The 20,343-nt window shown below is 46.7% G+C and overlaps 1 protein-coding gene across 2 annotated transcripts in view; it reads right to left on the reverse strand.

Annotated features, from left to right (window-relative positions):
- The window catches only part of MTMR2 (myotubularin related protein 2), an 82,716-nt gene extending 71,782 nt beyond the window's left edge, over window positions 1–10,934 (reverse strand). Inside the window, exons 1-2 of one of the 2 annotated variants that reach the window (XM_037889788.2) lie at window positions 10,733–10,855; window positions 1,497–1,575 (exon numbers count right to left, since the gene is read on the reverse strand). Coding sequence is in view for 1 of the 2 variants with exons in the window: in XM_037889778.2 (XP_037745706.1) it covers window positions 10,733–10,812 (80 nt within the window). In the remaining variant the exon portion in view is untranslated. Of the gene's footprint in view, window positions 1–1,496; window positions 1,576–10,732 lie in introns of both variants that reach the window. The other variant, XM_037889778.2, reaches the window with a different exon arrangement.
- Between the last annotated feature and the right edge of the window lie 9,409 nt (window positions 10,935–20,343).

Raw genomic sequence — 20,343 nt, forward strand, 5'->3', positions numbered from 1 at the left:
AGGTTTTACACAGCCCATTGCATGCTGGGCCACGACTTTCAGAGGTTAGTGAGGTGCTCTGGGGATACATCTCCAATAAAGCTTATATTACATAGTTACGGTGGCCCAAATCCACAGAGGTATTTAGGTTCCTACCTTGCACTGAAGTCAATGCAAGTGAAGAACCTAAATACCTTTGAGGATTGGGGCCTTTGAGCTTCCATACATTGATGTAAGGTGCTCCCAGTAATGGGGGACACAACAGCTGTCCAAGGAGCTGAGATCCTTCCTTCTCAATAAGGCAGTGGGACTCCTGTTTTCAATTATAAGGAGAGCCTGAATTTCAAATCTCAGCTTACTTTGAAGAGTGACTTTGTTAAAAAGACATTGGAGAAGTTCTGGATCAAATGTGTTCAGTTTACAAATAAAAAGATGACCTTTGGGTTTGTTTGCATTTTTTCAACTGTCAACCCGGCTAACACAACATGAGGGTCAAGCAAGGCTCTTTCTATCTCGCAAATCATCTCTAGTAAGAAGAGTTCAATTACATCTGTTGAGCACATTGGCTTTAACTTATGTGCTCAACACCACCTGGGGAACCTCTATTTGTCTTCAATTGGTTTGCACAGGTGTAACTGACTAAAACACAATAAAGAAGTCTGTTTATGAGCCACAAAATGGAGTAGAATCCAGCTCCCTCTCTCTCAGCTGTGTTGGCTCTACAGGACTAACAAGTATAAAAAGGAATGAGGATTTATTTTTCTCATCAAAGTCAACAGATGACTCAGTATACAGAGATCTGTAAAATGGTGACATTTTTACATAGTCACTTTATTGACTAGAACAGCACTTCAAATGTTATTTACTGCATCTGGGGGTGTGGATTAGAGAACCACTAGCTCTTTTGCTCCATAAGGTAGGTGGGAGGTTGGAAAGGAATGGAAAAGATTTAATGGAGTGTAAAAGACTAGAGAAAGGTAGGAGAAAGTCCCACCACTACATGGCTAGATAACTAAAAACTATCTGTCAAAAGAAAATAGAGACAGTAGACAAAAGGAGAAACATGAACATCAAAAATTCCACTGAATTTTTTTCTGGGTCTTGTTGAATTTTTTAAACCAACCCTTGCAGAAGTGTAGTGATCGTTACAGCAGTTAAAAACAGATCCACCCTTCACTTTTAACTGTCTTAAAATGCACTACTGCTTATTGGGAGTGAAACAGCTAATAGGATTCCTCATTTCATTTATTCCCACTTCCCCTCTCACTTCCTGTTGCTCTTCCTAAACCACCTACTCCTACTTGAGATTCTCCTATTTATGCATCCAAGTACTACATTAGCTCTTTTGGCCAGAGTGTTGCACTGGGCACTTATGTTCAGCTTACTACCCATCACCACCCCCAAATCTTTTTCATGTCTCTTTATACAGCACCAGACACACTATAAGCACTGAACAAACAATAGCAGCAAAGTAGGTCAAGAGAAAAAGGATCATGAAGGAGAAGCCAGGAGCTTACAGATCCTGTTGATTAGGCTGAGAGGGTGTGTTCGGCTTTTCCTTATTTTTCAGAATCAGTTCCTGTCTTTGTACAGAAGCTATAAATGAATTAGAAAAGAAGGACAATGATAAGAAAACAGCAGAAGTAAAAGTTATACTTCAAGGAGCACAGCTAACAGGACAATAATTTAAAGGGAGGAAATGATGTAAGCTACTACTTCTGTGAGCAGGACATATACTTGAGATGATGGACGACAGACACCCTTATGGTGTCCAGCCTTGTGTCTGACTAAACAGAAGATGGAGGGATAATGTTGACCAAAACCCAAGAGTTCTTCTTATGAATTACCATCAGTGGGCAAAATATGCCCTTAACAACAAAATGCTGAGGCGAATTGTGAGAGCAGCCAAGGGTCTCCAGGATCTATAGGGCCAGGAAGTAGCAGCAAATTATGTAGTTTGACAATAAAACAGGTAATTCTGAAGTATAAGGAGGCTGGATAATTATTTCTTTAATTGTAAATCATCTGTAATTAAGAAAATTGTCAAGCAAACAGATTATTAAACAAAACACAAGCATCCATCTCTAAAGAAGGCAGCACGGTCAAGCAAATAGGACTGGGAGTCAGGGACCTGCATTCCAATCCTACCTTTACCCCTAACTAGCTGTGTGTCCTTGGGCAAGTCACTTCATCTCTGTGTGACACTGTTTCCTCTTCCCACCCTCTGTCTACCTTGTCTATTTAGACTCCAAGGGCCACATTTTTAAAGGTGGTTCGGTGTCTAAATCAATGGCAGTCAGGCACCTAGGCACCTCTGAAAAACCCACTAGGCACCTAGCTAGCACATCTGCAAAAATATCTTTAAAAAGCTAGCCCCAAGCTCTCCAGGGCAGAGATTCTCTTTCCCCATGCTAATTATAATACAACTACTAAAGAAACAGATGAGTGTCAACTGTATGAGTGTCAGTGATTCCCAAACTTTTCAAAACTGTCACCCCCTTTTAGGCTACCAGTATTTTCATGGTTCCCTCCCAAAATCCTCAGCCCCTGATAATGGACTTTCCCTATGATACAAACAAATTATAAGACTTTATAATCCATTCATTATGTTAGCAACATACACAAAAATGTACAGTTGTACAAATTTGCACCCAAATATATTTGTTTCAATTAAGTGTAATAATTTGTCTTTCACATATTAACATTAATGATTAATAAGAATGGAGGAGCCTGTCTGGAGTTGTTAACTGGTTCTAGACACAGCGTGAAGTTTCTCAGACACAAAAGTAGCTCATTCTCAACACTCAGCCACCGACTGTACTTATTTCTAATGGCACCCATTCTTGAAAATCCTGCCTCACATATATATGAGGAATCAAAAGGAAGAAGCATTCTCACAGCCTATGAAAAAAGTGATGATATTTGTGCTTCACTGACCACCAAAACCGGCAAAAAAATCTTCAGTTTCGAATTGTAACTTCAATGAGTCATCACAAGGCAACTCAATCCACCAATGTGACACATCTGGCAGCAATGTGGTTTTGGTGTCTAAAATTCAGAGAGAAAGCCCCCAAGGGATTACAAATTCATCTCCTTCCAATGTCAGCCTCGTCCTCGGGGAAGAATGCTTCAAATAGGACCTTAAGTTGCCGTCAGAGTAGGTGTCCACAGGGCCATAATCAAGATGAACGGGGCCCTTAACACCATTTACAGCTATTGTTTCAGCCAGTCTGCAGATTAAGGCAGGCATCACTGCATCTGTTTATGCTCAATTCATGTTATCAAAGTTATCAATGCAACCATAAGAGTAAGTAGTATAACTATTTTAAGAAAGGGAAGAAAAGGGAGAATGATTGTGACTCTCCAGAGGTTGCAATCCCCACTTTAGGAACCCCTGAGCTAAAGTACAGCTGTTAGAACTATTTGTATTCTTCATAAAATAGGGTTAGAATATTAATTGTTATGTGACAGTGCACCCCATAAGGCTTTATGGAAATATACTTATGAATGTATATATGACATAACTGGAATATATTTTATGCTACATATGCCATGTAACCTTTCTCTGTAAAAGTTACGATCTACTAAATCTATTAATCCTATTTCTATGCATGTATCATTTTTGTATTCAAAGTTATGAATATTGGCTGTGTACTTGCTTGATTTTTAAGTAGCCTTAGTAAAGCATTTGGTCAGCTTCTTTAGAAAGGAATTTGCAACTTAAATGCCCAGTCAAGAAGCACTTAACACACAATGGATCTTGGAAGGCTCCAATCCACATAAGAAGTCTACATGAGGACGTTCAACATAGCACGTGGACAATGTCTGCTGCCTGTAAAAACTGAGTCATGCATGGACATGTGACTCGCCCATGTGACTCCAAAACTCCATCTTGGAGCTGGACTTTGCATAGGAGAGAGGAGGGGGTCTCCACCCACCAGATAAAGTCTTTTTAAAGCCCTGAGAGACCCCTCCATTTGGTCCTCAGCTGGCTAAGGAGATAGCCTCTCCACCCCCAAGGATACCTGAAAGAAACTGGAACAAAGGACAGTAACTACAGGGGGTGAGAGTGAATGCTAGACCCAGACTAGAAGGAGGCCAGTCTGTAAAAGGAAGCTTACTGGAATTCCTCTAAGGGTGAGGTTTTTATCTGCATTCAGTTTTCTTACTGTATTAGACATAGACTTACGTGTTCTATTTTATTTTGCTTGGTAATTCACTTTGTTCTGTCTGTTACTACTTGGAACCACTTAAATCCTACTTTCTGTATTTAATAAAATCACTTTTTACTTATTAATTAACCCAGAGTATGTATTAATACCGGGGGGGGGGGGGGGCAAACAGCTGTGCCTATCTCTCTATCAGTGTTATAGAGGGCGACCAATTTATGAGTTTTCCCTGTAAAACGGATTTTTGGGGGGTTTGGACTCCATTGGGAGTTGAGCATCTGAGTGTTAAAGACAGGAACACTTCTCAAGCTGCTTTCAATTAAGCCTACAGCTGTTAGGGGACGTGGTCCAGACCTGGGTCTGGGTTTGCAGCAGGCTAGCTGGTCTGACTCAAACCAGGCAGGGCACTGAAATCCCAAGCTGCCAAGGCAGGAAAGCAGGGGCAGAAGTAGTCTTAGCACATCAGTTGGTAGCCCCAAGGGGGTTTCTGTGATCCAACAGTTACCCATAATACTCCATACTCTTTTCCCATAACACGGTTTGTTTATTATTCAACTCCATAACTTCACACAGGCACTTTGAATCTGTTTCTTAGTAGAAACAACAGACTGTTGCTCAAGTATTGCATTGAACTATTGCTACTCAATGGGACAACAAACTTTTTTAAATCCTAACAGTGGGGTGTGTTCACATCACCTGTGTGGTTATGTAGCTTGATTTCAAAATGCACATCACGGGGGGGGGGGGGGGGGGGGGGAAAGAGTAGGGCTTTCTCTCTTAATTTTAGAAACAGTTTGTTTTAACAATGGTTAAGCCAAATTCTGTTTATTTCTGAGTTAAAGTCATCAAGTAATTCTGAAGTCAAAACTTCAGATACAAGGTCACTGTAAACTACAGATTCCAGGGCCCTGAAGACATTCCGTGGTGAGCTAAGACACTGCTGGGAGCATGAGACCTAACTTTCGCAGAGGATATATACATTTCCTCACCATTAAAATGACTAGGGTTCTTGAGTGAGCAATAAATCTTTCCACCTGTGGTAGGCCATCCAACATTTTTGGACTGTGCCTCAAAGGCCTTTTATTACAACAAAATGGACTTATCGAAGGAATCAGGATTTTTTTAAAAAGGCTAAATGCAAACTATCCAGTCTTTACAGTTCAAGACAACATCCACAAAAATGAGATGTTCCGAGTTCTAAAGTTATTTCCTTTTGCAGTTAAGCTAGCTTACATGAAGTAGTAGTAAAACAGATCGACATGAAAAGAAAGCAGAACCACCAAAATGAAAGAGCTAAGAATTTAAAGTATCAATTCTCAGAAGCAAGGCAAAGAATAACTTGAACTCTGTAGATACAGAGCTCTAGAATAAAGGAATTGGTGGAGGTTGCTAGCTGGTATGATTCCCCAAGGCATGTGAATGCTCTTTGGTGGGAGATAGTTGAACACTTCCTTCCCCCCACTAGTTGCTAGTCTCACCCCCATCCATCTGGCACAACAACAGAACCCAGAGCTGGAGATCTATTCCAAATACCTTTTAAAAATACTGTGTGATTGTGACGGGTTGGGTCACAGAAACCCCTTTGGGAACTGCCAACTGATGTGCTTTGACTACCCCGAGCCCGCTTTCCCTGCCAGCTTAGGACTTCAGTGCCCTGCCTGGTTTGAGCCAGACCCGCTAGCCTGCTGCAAACCGAGACCCAGGTCTGAACTACGTCCCCTGAAAGCTGCAGGCTTAACTGAAAACAGCTTAAGAAGTGCTCCTGTCTTCAACACCCAGATGCCCAGTTCCCAATGGGTTCCAAACCCTAAATCCATTTTACCCTGTACAAAGCTTATACAGGGTAAACTCATAAATTGCTCGCCCACTATAACACCGATAGAGAGATATGCACAGCTGTTTGCCACCCCACCCCCCCACAAGTATTAATACATACTCTGGATTAATTAATAAGTAAAAAGTGATTTTATTAAATACAAAAAGTAGAATTTAAGTGGTTCCAAGTAATAACAGACAGAACAAAGTGAATTACCAAGCAAAATAAAATAAAACATGCCAGTCTAAACCTACTGTAAGAAAGTGATTACAAATGAAAACTTCACCCTCAGAGATGTTTCAATAAGCTTCTATCACAGACTGAATGCCTTCCTAGTCTGGGAACAATCCTTTCCCCTGGTACAACCCTTGTTCCAGCTCAGGTGATAGCTAGGGGATTTCATGATTGCAGCCCCCTTTGTTCTGTTCCACCCGCTTATATATCTTTTGCACAAGGTGGGAATCCTTTGTCCCTCTCTGAGTCCCCACCCCTCCTTCTAAATGGAAAAGCACCACGTTAGAGATGGATTCCAGTTCAGGTGACCTGATCACATGTCACTGTAAGACTTCGTTACCCACTTACCAGCACACACTTATACAGGAAGACTTACAAGCAAAACAGAGCCATCTACAGTCACTTGTCCTGGCTAATGGGAGCCATCAAGATTCCAAATCACCATTAATGACCCACACTTTGCAGCCAAATTCAGTGACATATCATCATGGGAGAAGACACAGGAGAAAGACTCCTCCATAACAAAGAGAAAAATCACTAACTCCTTATCTGTGCTGTTGACAAAGATTCAACCTCACACACTGCAAAAGGGAATCAATTTTTATGGCCATGCTCGTCATTGCCTTCTGTGTGCAACAGAAAGCAAACTGGTTCTTAAATGTTCTTCTAGGTTGTGGTAGAAAATAAGCAACAGATTTTGTTTATCCCCATGAAGAGTTATTTCTGCAGGTTACTCACTGGAGTAAAAGCTGCATGAAATGCACACATAACAGGTTCTATTAATAATAATATCACCTAGCTCTTACAAGGCGCTTTTCATTAGTAGATATCAAAGCACTTCACAGTCTTTAATGCATTTATCCTACAAACCCCCCTGTGAGATAGGAAGTTTTAATATCCCCATTTTTAGAAAATAAGGGGGAAGGGGGCAGAGGGTTCCCTACATTGCCCTTGGCTCCAGGCACCACCCCCCACAGCTCCCATTGGCCGGGAACCAAGAACTGCGGCCAATGGGCACTTCGGGGGAGGTACCTGGAGGAGTGGCAAGGGCAGGGCACAGAGCCCTGTGCACCCAGGCGCCACGTGGGGACGTGGTTCCGGCCTCTTTCCGAAGCAGCGCAGCATGGGGCCAGGGCAGGCAGGCAGAGAGCCTGCCCTGGCCCCGGTGCATGCCGCTGCCACCCCAGAGCCGCTTTAGGTAAGCGGCACCGGGCCAGAGCCCAAACCCCTCCTGCACCCCGTACCCCAACTCCCTGCCCTAAGCTCCCTGCCTGCACCCGACACCCTCCTTCACCCCAACTCCCTTCCCTGAGTCCCCTGCCGCACCCCACACCCCTCCTGCGCCCCAACCCCCTGCCGAGCCCCGTGCCGCACCCCACACCCCTCCTGCGCCCCAACCCCCTGCCCTGAGCCCCCTCCTGCACTCCGCACCCCTCCTGCACCCCAACCCCCTTCCCTGAGCCTCCTCATACACCCCGCACCCCTCCTCTGCCCCAATCCCTTGCCCTGAGCCTGTTCCTGCACACCGCACCCCCTCCCACACCCCGCACTCCCTCCCGCACCCCAACCCTCTGCCCCAGCCCTTCATACAATTTCTCCACCCAGATGTGGCCCTTGGCCCAAAAGGTTTGCCTACCCCTGCACTAGACCATCCTTCCATTTTAAAGTACATAAAATGTCAAATACCATTGCTGACATATCCCACATACTTCACTACAAAGGAAAAACTAACTCCCAAAAGACTACAGTATCATCCTGATAGCACTTTCTCGTTCAAGTACCTTTACTTATGTGAGTTCTAGGGTATGCACATGTGTTTCCAGAAACACATCTTATGTACTTACAGGCTTACACAACTGACCTAACTTCGCAATCAGATCTAAGAAAGCTGTACGATAAAATTATGTCAGGGTGGGGTATGAATGCATCGTATCTGTCAGGTCATCTTTCACCTTTCCAGTTTTTCTAATTTAATTTAAAATGGATATTCATGCTCCTATAACCCAACAAGTTTTCGTGTTTTCATAGGTAAGAGTTGTGAATTTTGATTGAATTGTATCTGTATTCTGAAAGGGATTATTACTATTAAATAAGAAAGCCAGATTTATAAAACTAATTATGGCACCTGCACAGTACACTGTACTCCCACACCATCCCCATAAACTGCCATGCCATATACTGAGCATGTGGGCAAGACCTATCAGCCAGAGAACAGGGAAAGAATTTGCTGTAGTAACTCAGAGCCCTCCCCACCTAGCATCCCATCACCAACCATTAGATTTGCTGCTAGCAGCCACACCTGAGCTTCATGTCATTGTAGGCAGTCATGTTACCCCATCCTCTCCATAAACTTAACAAGCTCAGTCTTGAAACAAGTTAGGTTTTTTTGCCCCCACTGCTCCCCTTGGGAGTGTGTTCCAGAACTTCACTCCTCTGATGGTTAGAAATCTTCGTCTAATTCACCAGACCTAGGGCTGGAATGCCTCCTTAAGGTGGAAATCAAACTCCCAGCTCAAAAGTGTAGATATACCCTCAATGGATCAGCGTGGAGGAGAAAGCGTCTTGATTTTAATGAAGAGGGGACAAGAGCTGGACCTGTGGGAGGGGAAAGGGGCGTAAACTGAGACAGGGAGTCCAAAACTGGCACTGGAGGCTGGCAGGGTGTGGAGAGAAACTGGGAGTTGGGGGGGTGGGTGACTGGGATCCAAGAAGAAAAACTAAGGGGTACACTGGGAGCTGGGGGGAGGCAGGAAATGAGATTAGATGAGGAGCTGGAGAACTGGGACTGGCTGGGCAAGAGGACTGAGAACCAGTAGGGTGGAGGAGAGACAAATTTGACAAGGAGCCAGAGGGGAGGGGGAAGCTCTGTGATTCAGCAAGGGGGCTGACTTCAAGCCAGGGTGGGGAAGAGAGATCAAATGAGGACCTGGGAGGAGGGAACTGGAAATGGCTGGGAAACAAGATTGGGTGGACTGGAGACTCCAGCAAGATGAGACTTACACTCTCCTCCAGAGCCTGGAATGGCACCCAAAATTCCTGAGTCTCACCATTCCTCTGATGTCAGCAAACATCTGTAAAACCCACTGGCAAAGTGTCCCACTCCCTTTTAGTGCTGGTCCACAATAGAGGATGACAACCTACTAGTTCTATCAGTAACTCAGTTAGTTCAAGTGGCAGGGGTCCTTGTGGGAGAATCTAAAGGTTCCAACCTTGCTGATGATCCCTATAAGTGTAAATATGATGCCACATGATAGAAATTCTGTTTTTTTCTACTTGCTTTTTTGAAAACCTAGGAAATTATACAGAAACAATAATAAAAGATTATTAAGGTTGTTACAGAGACAAGGTGGGTGAGGTAATATCTTTTATTGGATCAACTTCATTGAAACTTCATTCCATCTTTTATTGGAAGTTGGTCCAATAAAAGATATTACCTCACCCACCTTGCCTCGCTAATATCCTGGGACCAACAAGGCTACAACACTGCAAGCAAATTATTAAGGATACAAAGTCAAGTACTCAAAAGTTAGGAGCTGCTACAATATAAATGGTCAAACACCGCTATCAACATATCCCAGAAGCATCATTACTGAGAACTATACGAGTGCAATTTTGTAAACACAAAAACACACACAATCACTTCTTATGGGATCCAATGGATTAACCACACAGATTTTTAAGTGCTGAATTGTATAATTACACAATATTTGTAGAGGTCTTACTGATTTTCAAACAAAAGTTATGTTTTAAAACAAGTGAAAATTACGCATTTTCAAAAAGCCTTTACAAAACATCAAGCAATCACAAAAAATTGGAAGTTTTCCAACTAGTTACGAGGGGATTTTCTTTTTCTTTGTCCATTTTTTTTTAAATCAACACAGATTCAACTGCAAATCACTACATTAAAAATATATGTGCTATGCCTGATCCTCAATTTCAGCTTCAGTGTGAGCCATCAATCCAGGCCGAATGCTTCAACCCACCTCCAAGGACAAATGTCAAATCACGGAGCCCTGCCCTACCTGGGACCTCAATCCCTTTTCCCCTGCTGGGTAAAAACTTGCACCAGTTCCATCGCTTTTATCCACTGTTACTTTGCTTTGTTGGCAGAGAGTTTATTTGAGGTGGTTGGTTTTTTTAAGACCCATCAATCACCGGACGCAAATCCTCCTCTAAGGGCTGTTTACGGGGGACCACCCCAGATCACCAACGGACCCAGAAACCTGATTTCCACCCCCACCTCCCAAGAAACTTCCCCCCAAATGAAGCAGCCCCGGGTGCAGGGATGTGACCGCTGGAGACCGGGCGCCCACAAGCGAAGCAGGGGCGGAATATCCCCAGCCAGCCCCCTGCCTGTCATCAAGCGGGGGGGGGGGGGATCACTGCAGGGTTTGCTCAGCAAAGGCTCCCGCAGAGACACCCCCGGGGGGGGGCGGCTTCCTTCGCGGGGCCACACAGGCCCCGCGGGCGGCAGCTCCAAAGCCAGGGCCGGCCCCGCTCCCGCGGGCAGCGGCTGGCGGGGGAGCCGGGGTACCTGGAGAGCGAGTCCACGCTGGGCTGGCGGGCTGCAGCCGGCCTGGAGCCCAGGCTCTCGCAGCTGGAGCTCTTCTCCATCGCGGGCGGCGGCGGCGGCGAGCGGGGCGTGGGGAGGGGCGCGCGCCGCCGGCGGCCGCTCAGGCTCGGGGCCCGGGGCCGGCTGGCTGCCCGCGGGCTGCGGCAGGGCGGCTGAGGTGGGGGCGGGCGGCTGCCATGTCCGCCCGGCGTGCAGCGCGAGGGGGCGGGGGAAGAACCGCCCCCCCCCAGGCCCGGCCCGGCCCGGCCCGGCCCGGCAGCCCCGCCGGCGGGGAAGGGGAGGAGAGGCGCCCCCCGAGCCGGGCCGCCGCTAGGGGGCTGGGACCATCCCACCCCGCAGCCTCCCCGCTCCCTCCCGCCGGGCCGCCTGCCCAGTGCCCTCGGCCAGCCCCCGGGAGAGGAGGCCGGCGGTGAGCCCCTCCATCCCGGCCCTGAGGAGGATGGACGGAGATCCAGGCTGGAGAGCAGCCCCTCCCGCTCCCGCTCCCGCTCCCTGCCCGGAGGCGAGGCAGAGATTGAGCAGAGGGAGGTTGCGGCTAAGCGGGATGGGGGGAGGCCTGACAGAGCAAGAGGCCCCCCTCCTTTCTCACCCCCTGGCCAGCAGTGCAGGGGGAGGGGAGGACGGGGGAAATAATGATGCTTCGGAAGCAGTGGTCGCAGGGTGGGTTGGGACCATTGTAGTGCTGGAGCCAGACCAGCCTCAGCCCAAAGTCACAGTTTCTGTGTAGGGCAGACCAGGAAGAAAGGCAGGAGGAGGGGAGAGGGGACCCCATTCATCCCTGATGCCTTTCATAGAATCCTAGAATATCAGAGTTGGAAGGGACCCCAGGAGGTCATCTTGTCCAACCCCCTGCTCAAAGCAGGACCAACCCCACTAAATCATCCCAGCTAGGGCTCTGTCAAGCCGTTAAAAACCTCTAAGGATGGATATTCCACCACCTCCCTAGGTAACCCATTCCAGTGCTTCACCATCCTTTGATACCAAAGGCCTTCTGTCAAGGGATTCACTTGGCCCAGGGGGGTGATAAACAGCCACCATCAAGTTGCTAAGAGGTGGGGGTGGAATGAACACATTGCTGGAGACCACCGGCCTTTCCCCTCTCCCAGCCAAGAAAGAAAGCGCAGGGGACAGAGACACATTGCTGGTGATGACAGCAGGAACTGGGTGTGGGTAGGATGCTGCTGGAGGGGGGCCACAAGTCTGGAGACCATTCCCTGTCCAGCAGAGCAGAAAGAGAAGAGAGCCCCAGGGATGAGCCAAAAGATGGATGGATATGGTGGTAACAAGCAGAAGGAATTAGGCCCAGGAGGCCTGTAATTTTCTGCTTGGTGGAGTTGCTGGAAGGCCACTTCAGAAGCATTTCTTGGGGATTTAATCTGTGATGTGTTATAACCTTCTGAAGAGGTTGTGAGTGGGCCATCTGTTTAGCAGGAACTAGACAGCTGACACCTTAAAGAAGAATTTTAACCCTAAGGGAAACATTCAGATCTCTTACAAAAAAAAAAAGAAAAAGAAAGAAAGAAAGAAAGAAACAAAATGAAACCTAACAGCCAGTCACGCTTCACTCTTGTCTATCATTTTTTGCCTTCCACATTTGTTAACTATTGTAACCCTTCTGCCCGTCAGAGTTGGCAGCAACAAGGGCCGGATTCCGTATCTAGGGGTTCCATTCCAATAACACAATGCAAAACCGGCTCGAGCCCCCACCCAGTGACCTGGGATGAATATATACCACGCCTGCTGGGCGCCTCCAAGAGGCAATACTTCCCCTCTGGCAAGCACAGAGTCTGAGTGTAGCAAAAAGCCTTTTAATAACAGAGAGAAACAATGTCGCATTATGTTGGGGAAACACGACCAACAGGATTCATAACACAACCCATGAGCAAAAAACCCACCCCAAGCAAATTGGGGCATGTCCTTTCCTTTTGGTTCTTGAGTCCAGCAACCCAAAATCACCCAAAGTCCCAAAAGTCCAATGACCCAAAAGTCTCTGTCCCTGGTCAGGGCAGCCTAAGAGTTCGAAAGTTTATCTGCAGAGTTTTACCTCCCAACCTGGGTGGAGATGGCGGGGTGGGGGGGAGGTTAAGGGGCACCTTACATGGTCCAAAGCTGATTGCCTCACCTCTCCACGGGGCTCTGCCAGCCACCCCCCCCATGAGCTGCTCCAGGCATCCACCAGCTGCTCTGCTTTGCCAGCCATCCCACAAACTGCTCCGCCACATATCTTCAGGTTCCCCCACTACTTAACACAACACTCAGTGATTTCAGCTCTTAGTAAGTTTAGCTCTTTTATGATTTCAGCTTGTAGTAGGGGAGCCTCAGTGCTGGTGCACTATTAGCCCAAAGTGAATTCAGCTCAGCAGCCTGTAATTAGACTTCTAATAGAATCAAAATTAGCTCTGATACTCTACAGTGAAGAGAGGAGGAAGTGCAACTAGCATGCAAAGCCCTCACCAGGGACCCATACCACCAAGTATTAATACTTATCCCCAGCCTTTCTCCATTCACTGGGTTTTGGAACCCATGAACCTTGCCTAGCGAGTGCTGCTTAGTTGATGGTGAGTCCCTCCATCATAACAAAAGGCCAAGTACAGTTCCACTGTCCTTGATTCACATAATCAGGATAATAACAGTTTGTTCCTGCCCCAATAACAGAGAAACTGGGGCTCCTAGAGCAGCCAAAGTGATCATCTAGGCAGGGTGGGTGTGCCTATGCAAATGAGATCAGCCCCTAGAGTTCTTTTCCACAACCCACCATGACTCACCACCAGATGTCAGGGTAGAGCTCATCCTGACTCTGCTTACACTATTATAAGATCATAGAGAGCAAATCTGGAAACAACCTATCAGGTCATGAAGAGAGGGAAGAGCATCTTTGCCAGCATCTTCATCTTACGAAGAGAGGGAAGAGCATCTTTGCCAGCAGGCTGGCTAACCTAGTGAGGAGGGCTTTAAACTAGGTTCACCGGGGGAAGGAGACCAAAGCCCTGAGGTAAGTGGGAAAGCGGGATACCGGGAGGAAGCACAGGCAGGAATGTCCGTGAGGGGAGGGCTCCTGCCTCATACTGGGAATGAGGGGCGATCAACAGGTTATCTCAAGTGCTTATATACAAATGCACAAAGCCTTGGAAACAAGCAGGGAGAACTGGAGGTCCTGGTGATGTCAAGGAACTATGACGTGATTGGAATAACAGAGACTTGGTGGGATAACTCACATGACTGGAGTACAGTCATGGATGGTTATAAACTGTTCAGGAAGGACAGGCAGGGCAGAAAAGGTGGGGGAGTAGCACTGTATGTAAGGGAGCAGTATGACTGCTCAGAGCTCCGGTACGAAACTGTGGAAAAACCTGAGTGTCTCTGGATTAAGTTTAGAAGTGTGTACAACAAGAGTGATGTAGTGGTGGGAGTCTGCTATAGACCACCGGACCAGGGGGATGAGGTGGATGAGGCTTTCTTCCGGCAACTCACGGAAGCTACTAGATCGCATGCCCTGATTCTCATGGGTGACTTTAATTTTCCTGATATCTGCTGGGAGAGCAATACAGCGGTGCATAGACAATCCAGAAAGTTTTTGGAAAGCGTAGGGGACAATTTCCTGGCACAAGTGCTAGGGGAGCCAACTAGGGGGGGCGCTTTTCTTGACCTGCTGCTCACAAACCGGGTAGAATTAGTGGGGGAAGCAAAAGTGGATGGGAATCTGGGAGGCAGTGACCATGAGTTGGTTGAGTTCAGGATCCTGACGCAGGGAAGAAAGGTAAGCAGCAGGATACGGCCCCTGGACTTCAGGAAAGCAGACTTCGACTCCCTCAGGGAACAGATGGCCAGGATCCCCTGTGGGACTAACATGAAGGGGAAGGGAGTCCAGGAGAGCTGGCTGTATTTCAAGGAATCCCTGTTGAGGTTACAGGGACAAACCATCCCGATGAGTCGAAAGAATAGTAAATATGGCAGGCGACCAGCTTGGCTTAATGGTGAAATCCTAGCGGATCTTAAACATAAAAAAGAAGCTTACAAGAAGTGGAAGGTTGGACATATGACCAGGGAAGAGTATAAAAATATTGCTCGGGCATGTAGGAAAGATATCAGGAGGGCCAAATCGCACCTGGAGCTGCAGCTAGCAAGAGATGTCAAGAGTAACAAGAAGGGTTTCTTCAGGTATGTTGGCAACAAGAAGAAAGCCAAGGAAAGTGTGGGCCCCGTACTGAATGAGGGAGGCAACCTAGTGACAGAGGATGTGGAAAAAGCTAATGTACTCAATGCTTTTTTTGCCTCTGTTTTCACTAACAAGGTCAGCTCCCAGACTGCTGCGCTGGGCATCACAAAATGGGGAAGAGATGGCCAGCCCTCTGTGGAGATAGAGGTGGTTAGGGACTATTTAGAAAAGCTGGACGTGCACAAGTCCATGGGGCCGGACGAGTTGCATCCGAGAGTGCTGAAGGAATTGGCGGCTGTGATTGCAGAGCCCTTGGCCATTATCTTTGAAAACTCGTGGCGAACGGGGGAAGTCCCGGATGACTGGAAAAAGGCTAATGTAGTGCCAATCTTTAAAAAAGGGAAGAAGGAGGATCCTGGGAACTACAGGCCAGTCAGCCTCACCTCAGTCCCTGGAAAAATCATGGAGCAGGTCCTCAAAGAATCAATCCTGAAGCACTTACATGAGAGGAAAGTGATCAGGAACAGTCAGCATGGATTCACCAAGGGAAGGTCATGCCTGACTAATCTAATCGCCTTTTATGATGAGATTACTGGTTCTGTGGATAAAGGGAAAGCAGTGGATGTATTGTTTCTTGACTTTAGCAAAGCTTTTGACACGGTCTCCCACAGTATTCTTGTCAGCAAGTTAAGGAAGTATGGGCTGGATGAATGCACTATAAGGTAGGTAGAAAGCTGGCTAGATTGTCGGGCTCAACGGGTAGTGATCAATGGCTCCATGTCTAGTTGGCAGCCAGTGTCAAGTGGAGTGCCCCAGGGGTCGGTCCTGGGGCCGGTTTTGTTCAATATCTTCATAAATGATCTGGAGGATGGTGTGGATTGCACTCTCAGCAAATTTGCGGATGATACTAAACTGGGAGGAGTGGTAGATACGCTGGAGGGGAGGGATAGGATACAGAAGGACCTAGACAAATTGGAGGTTTGGGCCAAAAGAAATCTGATGAGGTTCAATAAGGATAAGTGCAGGGTCCTACACTTAGGATGGAAGAATCCAATGCACCGCTACAGACTAGGGACCGAATGGCTAGGCAGCAGTTCTGCGGAAAAGGACCTAGGGGTGACAGTGGACGAGAAGCTGGATATGAGTCAGCAGTGTGCCCTTGTTGCCAAGAAGGCCAATGGCATTTTGGGATGTATAAGTAGGGGCATAGCGAGCAGATCGAGGGACGTGATCGTTCCCCTCTATTCGACACTGGTGAGGCCTCATCTGGAGTACTGTGTCCAGTTTTGGGCCCCACACTACAAGAAGGATGTGGATAAATTGGAGAGAGTCCAGCGAAGGGCAACAAAAATGATTAGGGGTCTAGAGCACATGACTTATGAGGAGAGGCTGAGGGAGCTGGGATTGTTTAGTCTGCAGAAGAGAAGAATGAGGGGGGATTTGATAGCTGCTTTCAACTACCTGAAAGGGGGTTCCAAAGAGGATGGCTCTAGACTGTTCTCAATGGTAGCAGATGACAGAACGAGGAGTAATGGTCTCAAGTTGCAATGGGGGAGGTTTAGATTGGATATTAGGAAAAACTTTTTCACTAGGAGGGTGGTGAAACACTGGAATGCGTTACCTAGGGAGGTGGTAGAATCTCCTTCCTTAGAGGTTTTTAAGGTCAGGCTTGACAAAGCCCTGGCTGGGATGATTTAACTGGGAATTGGTCCTGCTTCGAGCAGGGGGTTGGACTAGATGACCTTCTGGGGTCCCTTCCAACCCTGATATTCTATGATTCTATGATTCATCTAGCAGGTCCCTAAGGGGTTCACATTGCGGGGGGGCAGGGTTATGGAGGAAGGATTGCTCCATACAGTATATTCTCCAGTGCTAATGACTAAAGGTATTTACATTTAAACAAAAAGGGATTTACTTCTTCATAGCCTCTCTTCCCACTTCATCCTGCAGATGCAATGACAGCACATTTATTTCCATGTTACAGGACTGCAGGTGACACATTCAGGGCTTTGACTGTTCTGTGGGATCCCACAGAAATTAGGCATGGGGGAGAGAGCTTAATCATAGAATCATAGAATATCAGAGTTGGAAGGGACCTCAGGAGATCATCTTGTCCAACCCCCTGCTCAAAGCAGGATCAATCCTCAATTTTTGCCCCAGATCCCTAAATGGCCCCCTCAAGGATTAAACTCACAACCCTGGGTTTAGCAGGCCAATGCTCAAACCATTGAGCTATCCCTCCCCCCACAAACACAACTATCACTAGTAATAGCAAAGAACCAGATTGTACCTGGCCTTTATTCAACTGCAGAGCACTGGCAGGAGGTCACAAGGAACCTTCCCCATTCCACTATGTGCCCCTTCCTCAAGGTCAGGTGCAATGGTAATCCCCAAACTTCCCTGTCTAGTGTCCTTGGAGATGCAAGCCACTTCTAAAGGCCATGGAATGCTGCACCAACCCTCCTTCTATTCCCTAGAAGGGTTTGTGCCTACAAAACTCCTTTAGGTGACTGTTAGCAGTAACACTGTGATGGGTTCAGTCACAGAGACCCCCTTGGGACTGCCACCTGACATGCTGGAATTACCTTTGAGCCCGTTTCCCTGCTTGGGACTCCAGAACCCTGCCTTGTTAAGCCAGACACGCTAGTCTGCTGCAACACAGACCCAGGTCGGGTCCACGCCCCCAAAGCTGCGGACTTTAACCAAAAACTGCTCAGCAGGTCATCTATCTCCAACATCCAGACACCCAGTTCCCAATGGGATCTAAACCCCAAATAAATCCATTTTACTCTGTATAAAGCTTATACAGGGTAAACTCATAAATTGTCCACTCTCTATAATACTGATAGAGAGATATGCACAGCTGTTTGCTCCCCCAGGTATTAATCACTTACTCTGGGTTAATTAATAAACAAAAGCAATTTTATTAAGTATAAAAAGTATGATTTAAATGGTTTCAAGTAATAACAGACAGAACAAAGTAAATCACCAAGCAAAATAAAGCAAAAACACGCACGTCTAAGCCTAATACATTAAGAAACTGTTTACAGGTAAAATCTCACCCTCAGAGATGTTCCAATAAGCTTCTTTCACAGACTAGACTCCTTCCTAGTCTGGGCCCAATCCTTTCCCCTGATACAGTCCTTGTTAGTTCCAGCAGACATCTTAGGTGGAAAACAGGGGCTTTCTCATGCCTGCAGCCACTTTTGTTCTGTTCCACCCCTGTATATAGCTTGGGCACAAGGCGGGAATCTTTTATCTCTCTGGGTCCCCACTCCTCCTTCTAAATGGAAAAGCACCAGGTTTAAGATGGATTTCAGCATCAGGTGACATGTTCACATGTCCTGTGAGACCCCAGCCTCCATTCTTCCAGGGTTGGCCCACACGTACACAGGAAGGTTTGCAAGTAAACAGAGCCATTTACAGGTCATTGATTCTGAAGCACCCTTAATGGCTTCCACTTAATGGGTTTACATCAGTGATACAAGCATATTTCCATAAAACATTATTTCCATAAAACAATTACAGTACACCATAGATAGAGGCCTCAGCTTAAGTCCTCCTTGTGCTAAGTGCTGTCCACACATATGGTAAGAGACAGTCACTTCCTCCAAAAGCTTACATTTAGGCATACATACCTCACCTCAAAAATTGTTCCAAGGTTATCCCAAAACCAGATGGAATGGGTATTATGGAACATGGTGGGACAAAATGATGTGACTAAGTAGAGAGTCAGGTCTGATTCCCAGCACAAAAAAGAAGCTGGTGGAACGTTTGCTTTACATGGACCACAAGTCACTTTGCGTGCCAGAGAAGGTGCTACAATAGATGATCACTACCAAGAGTTAGATAGTTCTGTGTGAAAAAGAGCTTGATATTCAGCCACTTGGATCACCTCTATATGCAAGAGAAAATATTTGCAAAGATTACAGAGTTGCAGTTTGGGTATTCTGGATGACAGCAAGGAAAGGAGTCTTCAATATTCACAACTGTTGTTTAGAGTGAGACCCTGAGAAGCAGAGAAAGAAGCCAAAGAACTGAGAAAGTGTCAGCACAAGAGTCCAGCAAGGCCCACTAACCACATCTGTCTGCTGGTAGAAGAACACCCACTGTTATTAACATCAGAGTATAAATTGCACCAAAAAGAACTGCAGTGGCAGGTGTAAACAGGAGTTGGAGTTTGCAGCCATGCCATCTCACATTGCTCACAGGTGCTCATTCAAATAGGCCACGGCTTTGTAACACCCTCATTGTCATCAGGGGCAATTAGAACCCAGGACCTTTTATAGCAAAAGCTCTGTTAGCTCTCCTATTTGAGCTAAAGGAGAACCTCTGTCAGTAAAGAGAAAGTAAGAGTCTGTATGGTTCTTATGCAGACCTTATTTACCAGGCCTAGGGCAGCCAGGTGCCTGGTTTTTGACCGAAAGGGGACCTGACAGATCTACTGACCAGACACCCAAAGTCCCAATTACTGCGAGGCAGGAAGGCACCGAGTCATCACCCGCGCCAGACCCTACTTAGCCGAGGCTGCCTCCTACCTGCATCAGGCGGCTGCAGCTCCCACCCTCAGCTCTGCAGGCAAGTCCCTCCCAACCTGCGCAAGATGGGCAAGAGAGGGGAAGAGCAGTGAGTGATGAGGGGACAGGGAAAGAGGAGGGAATGGGAGCAGGGCCTCAGAGGGAAGAGGTAGGGCAGGAGAGGGGCCTTGGGGGAAGAGGCGAGGCAGGGGTGAGGCTTGGGGGGTGAGGCCTCAGGGCCTCAGAAGGAAGGGGCAGGAGACAGTCCTCCGGGAGAAGGGGTGGGGAAGGAGAGGTTCCAGCACTCCTGCTGGAGTGTCTGGCTTTTAGATATTACAAAGTTGGCAACCCTAACCAGACCAGTGTGTTACACGTGTATTTCATGTCTTATGATGTTACATCTTATGGCAGAAGCTGCTGGGTGCTGAGCACTTCAAAAATTCTGATTATTTGTGTCTTGATAGATTGTCATCTGCGCAGGCTGAAAATGACAGTTTTCACATGCTCATAACTTCCTTCAAACAAACCAATTCTCTTTTCAAACCAAGTAAAGACACCACTTCTAAGTGAGGAATCTGTGCCAATTTTTTTTAATTTCAGCCGTTTTTGCTGTGACCTTGTCATTTAAAAAACTGTGTTTAGAATTTTTTTTTTTTAAATAGGGAAAATATTCCCCATAACTCAAACAAAGGTTTCTAGCAAAAATTGCAACTTTGTCAGGCAGGAACCATGGAAAATGTCAGACTAAACATCAGTGTTTATGAGCAAGCAATAGCAGAGGCTTATGAATAGGGAAATATTTTTGCAAACTTAAATATACACCAACCCCTCTTAGAACAGGATCAGTCACCACTATAATAATCTGTTCTATCTGGGCTACTGTACAGTATCCCTCTAAT

This window comes from Chelonia mydas, chromosome 1 (genome assembly GCF_015237465.2).
Source record: "Chelonia mydas isolate rCheMyd1 chromosome 1, rCheMyd1.pri.v2, whole genome shotgun sequence".
In the NCBI taxonomy this organism is placed as follows: domain Eukaryota; kingdom Metazoa; phylum Chordata; order Testudines; family Cheloniidae; genus Chelonia; species Chelonia mydas.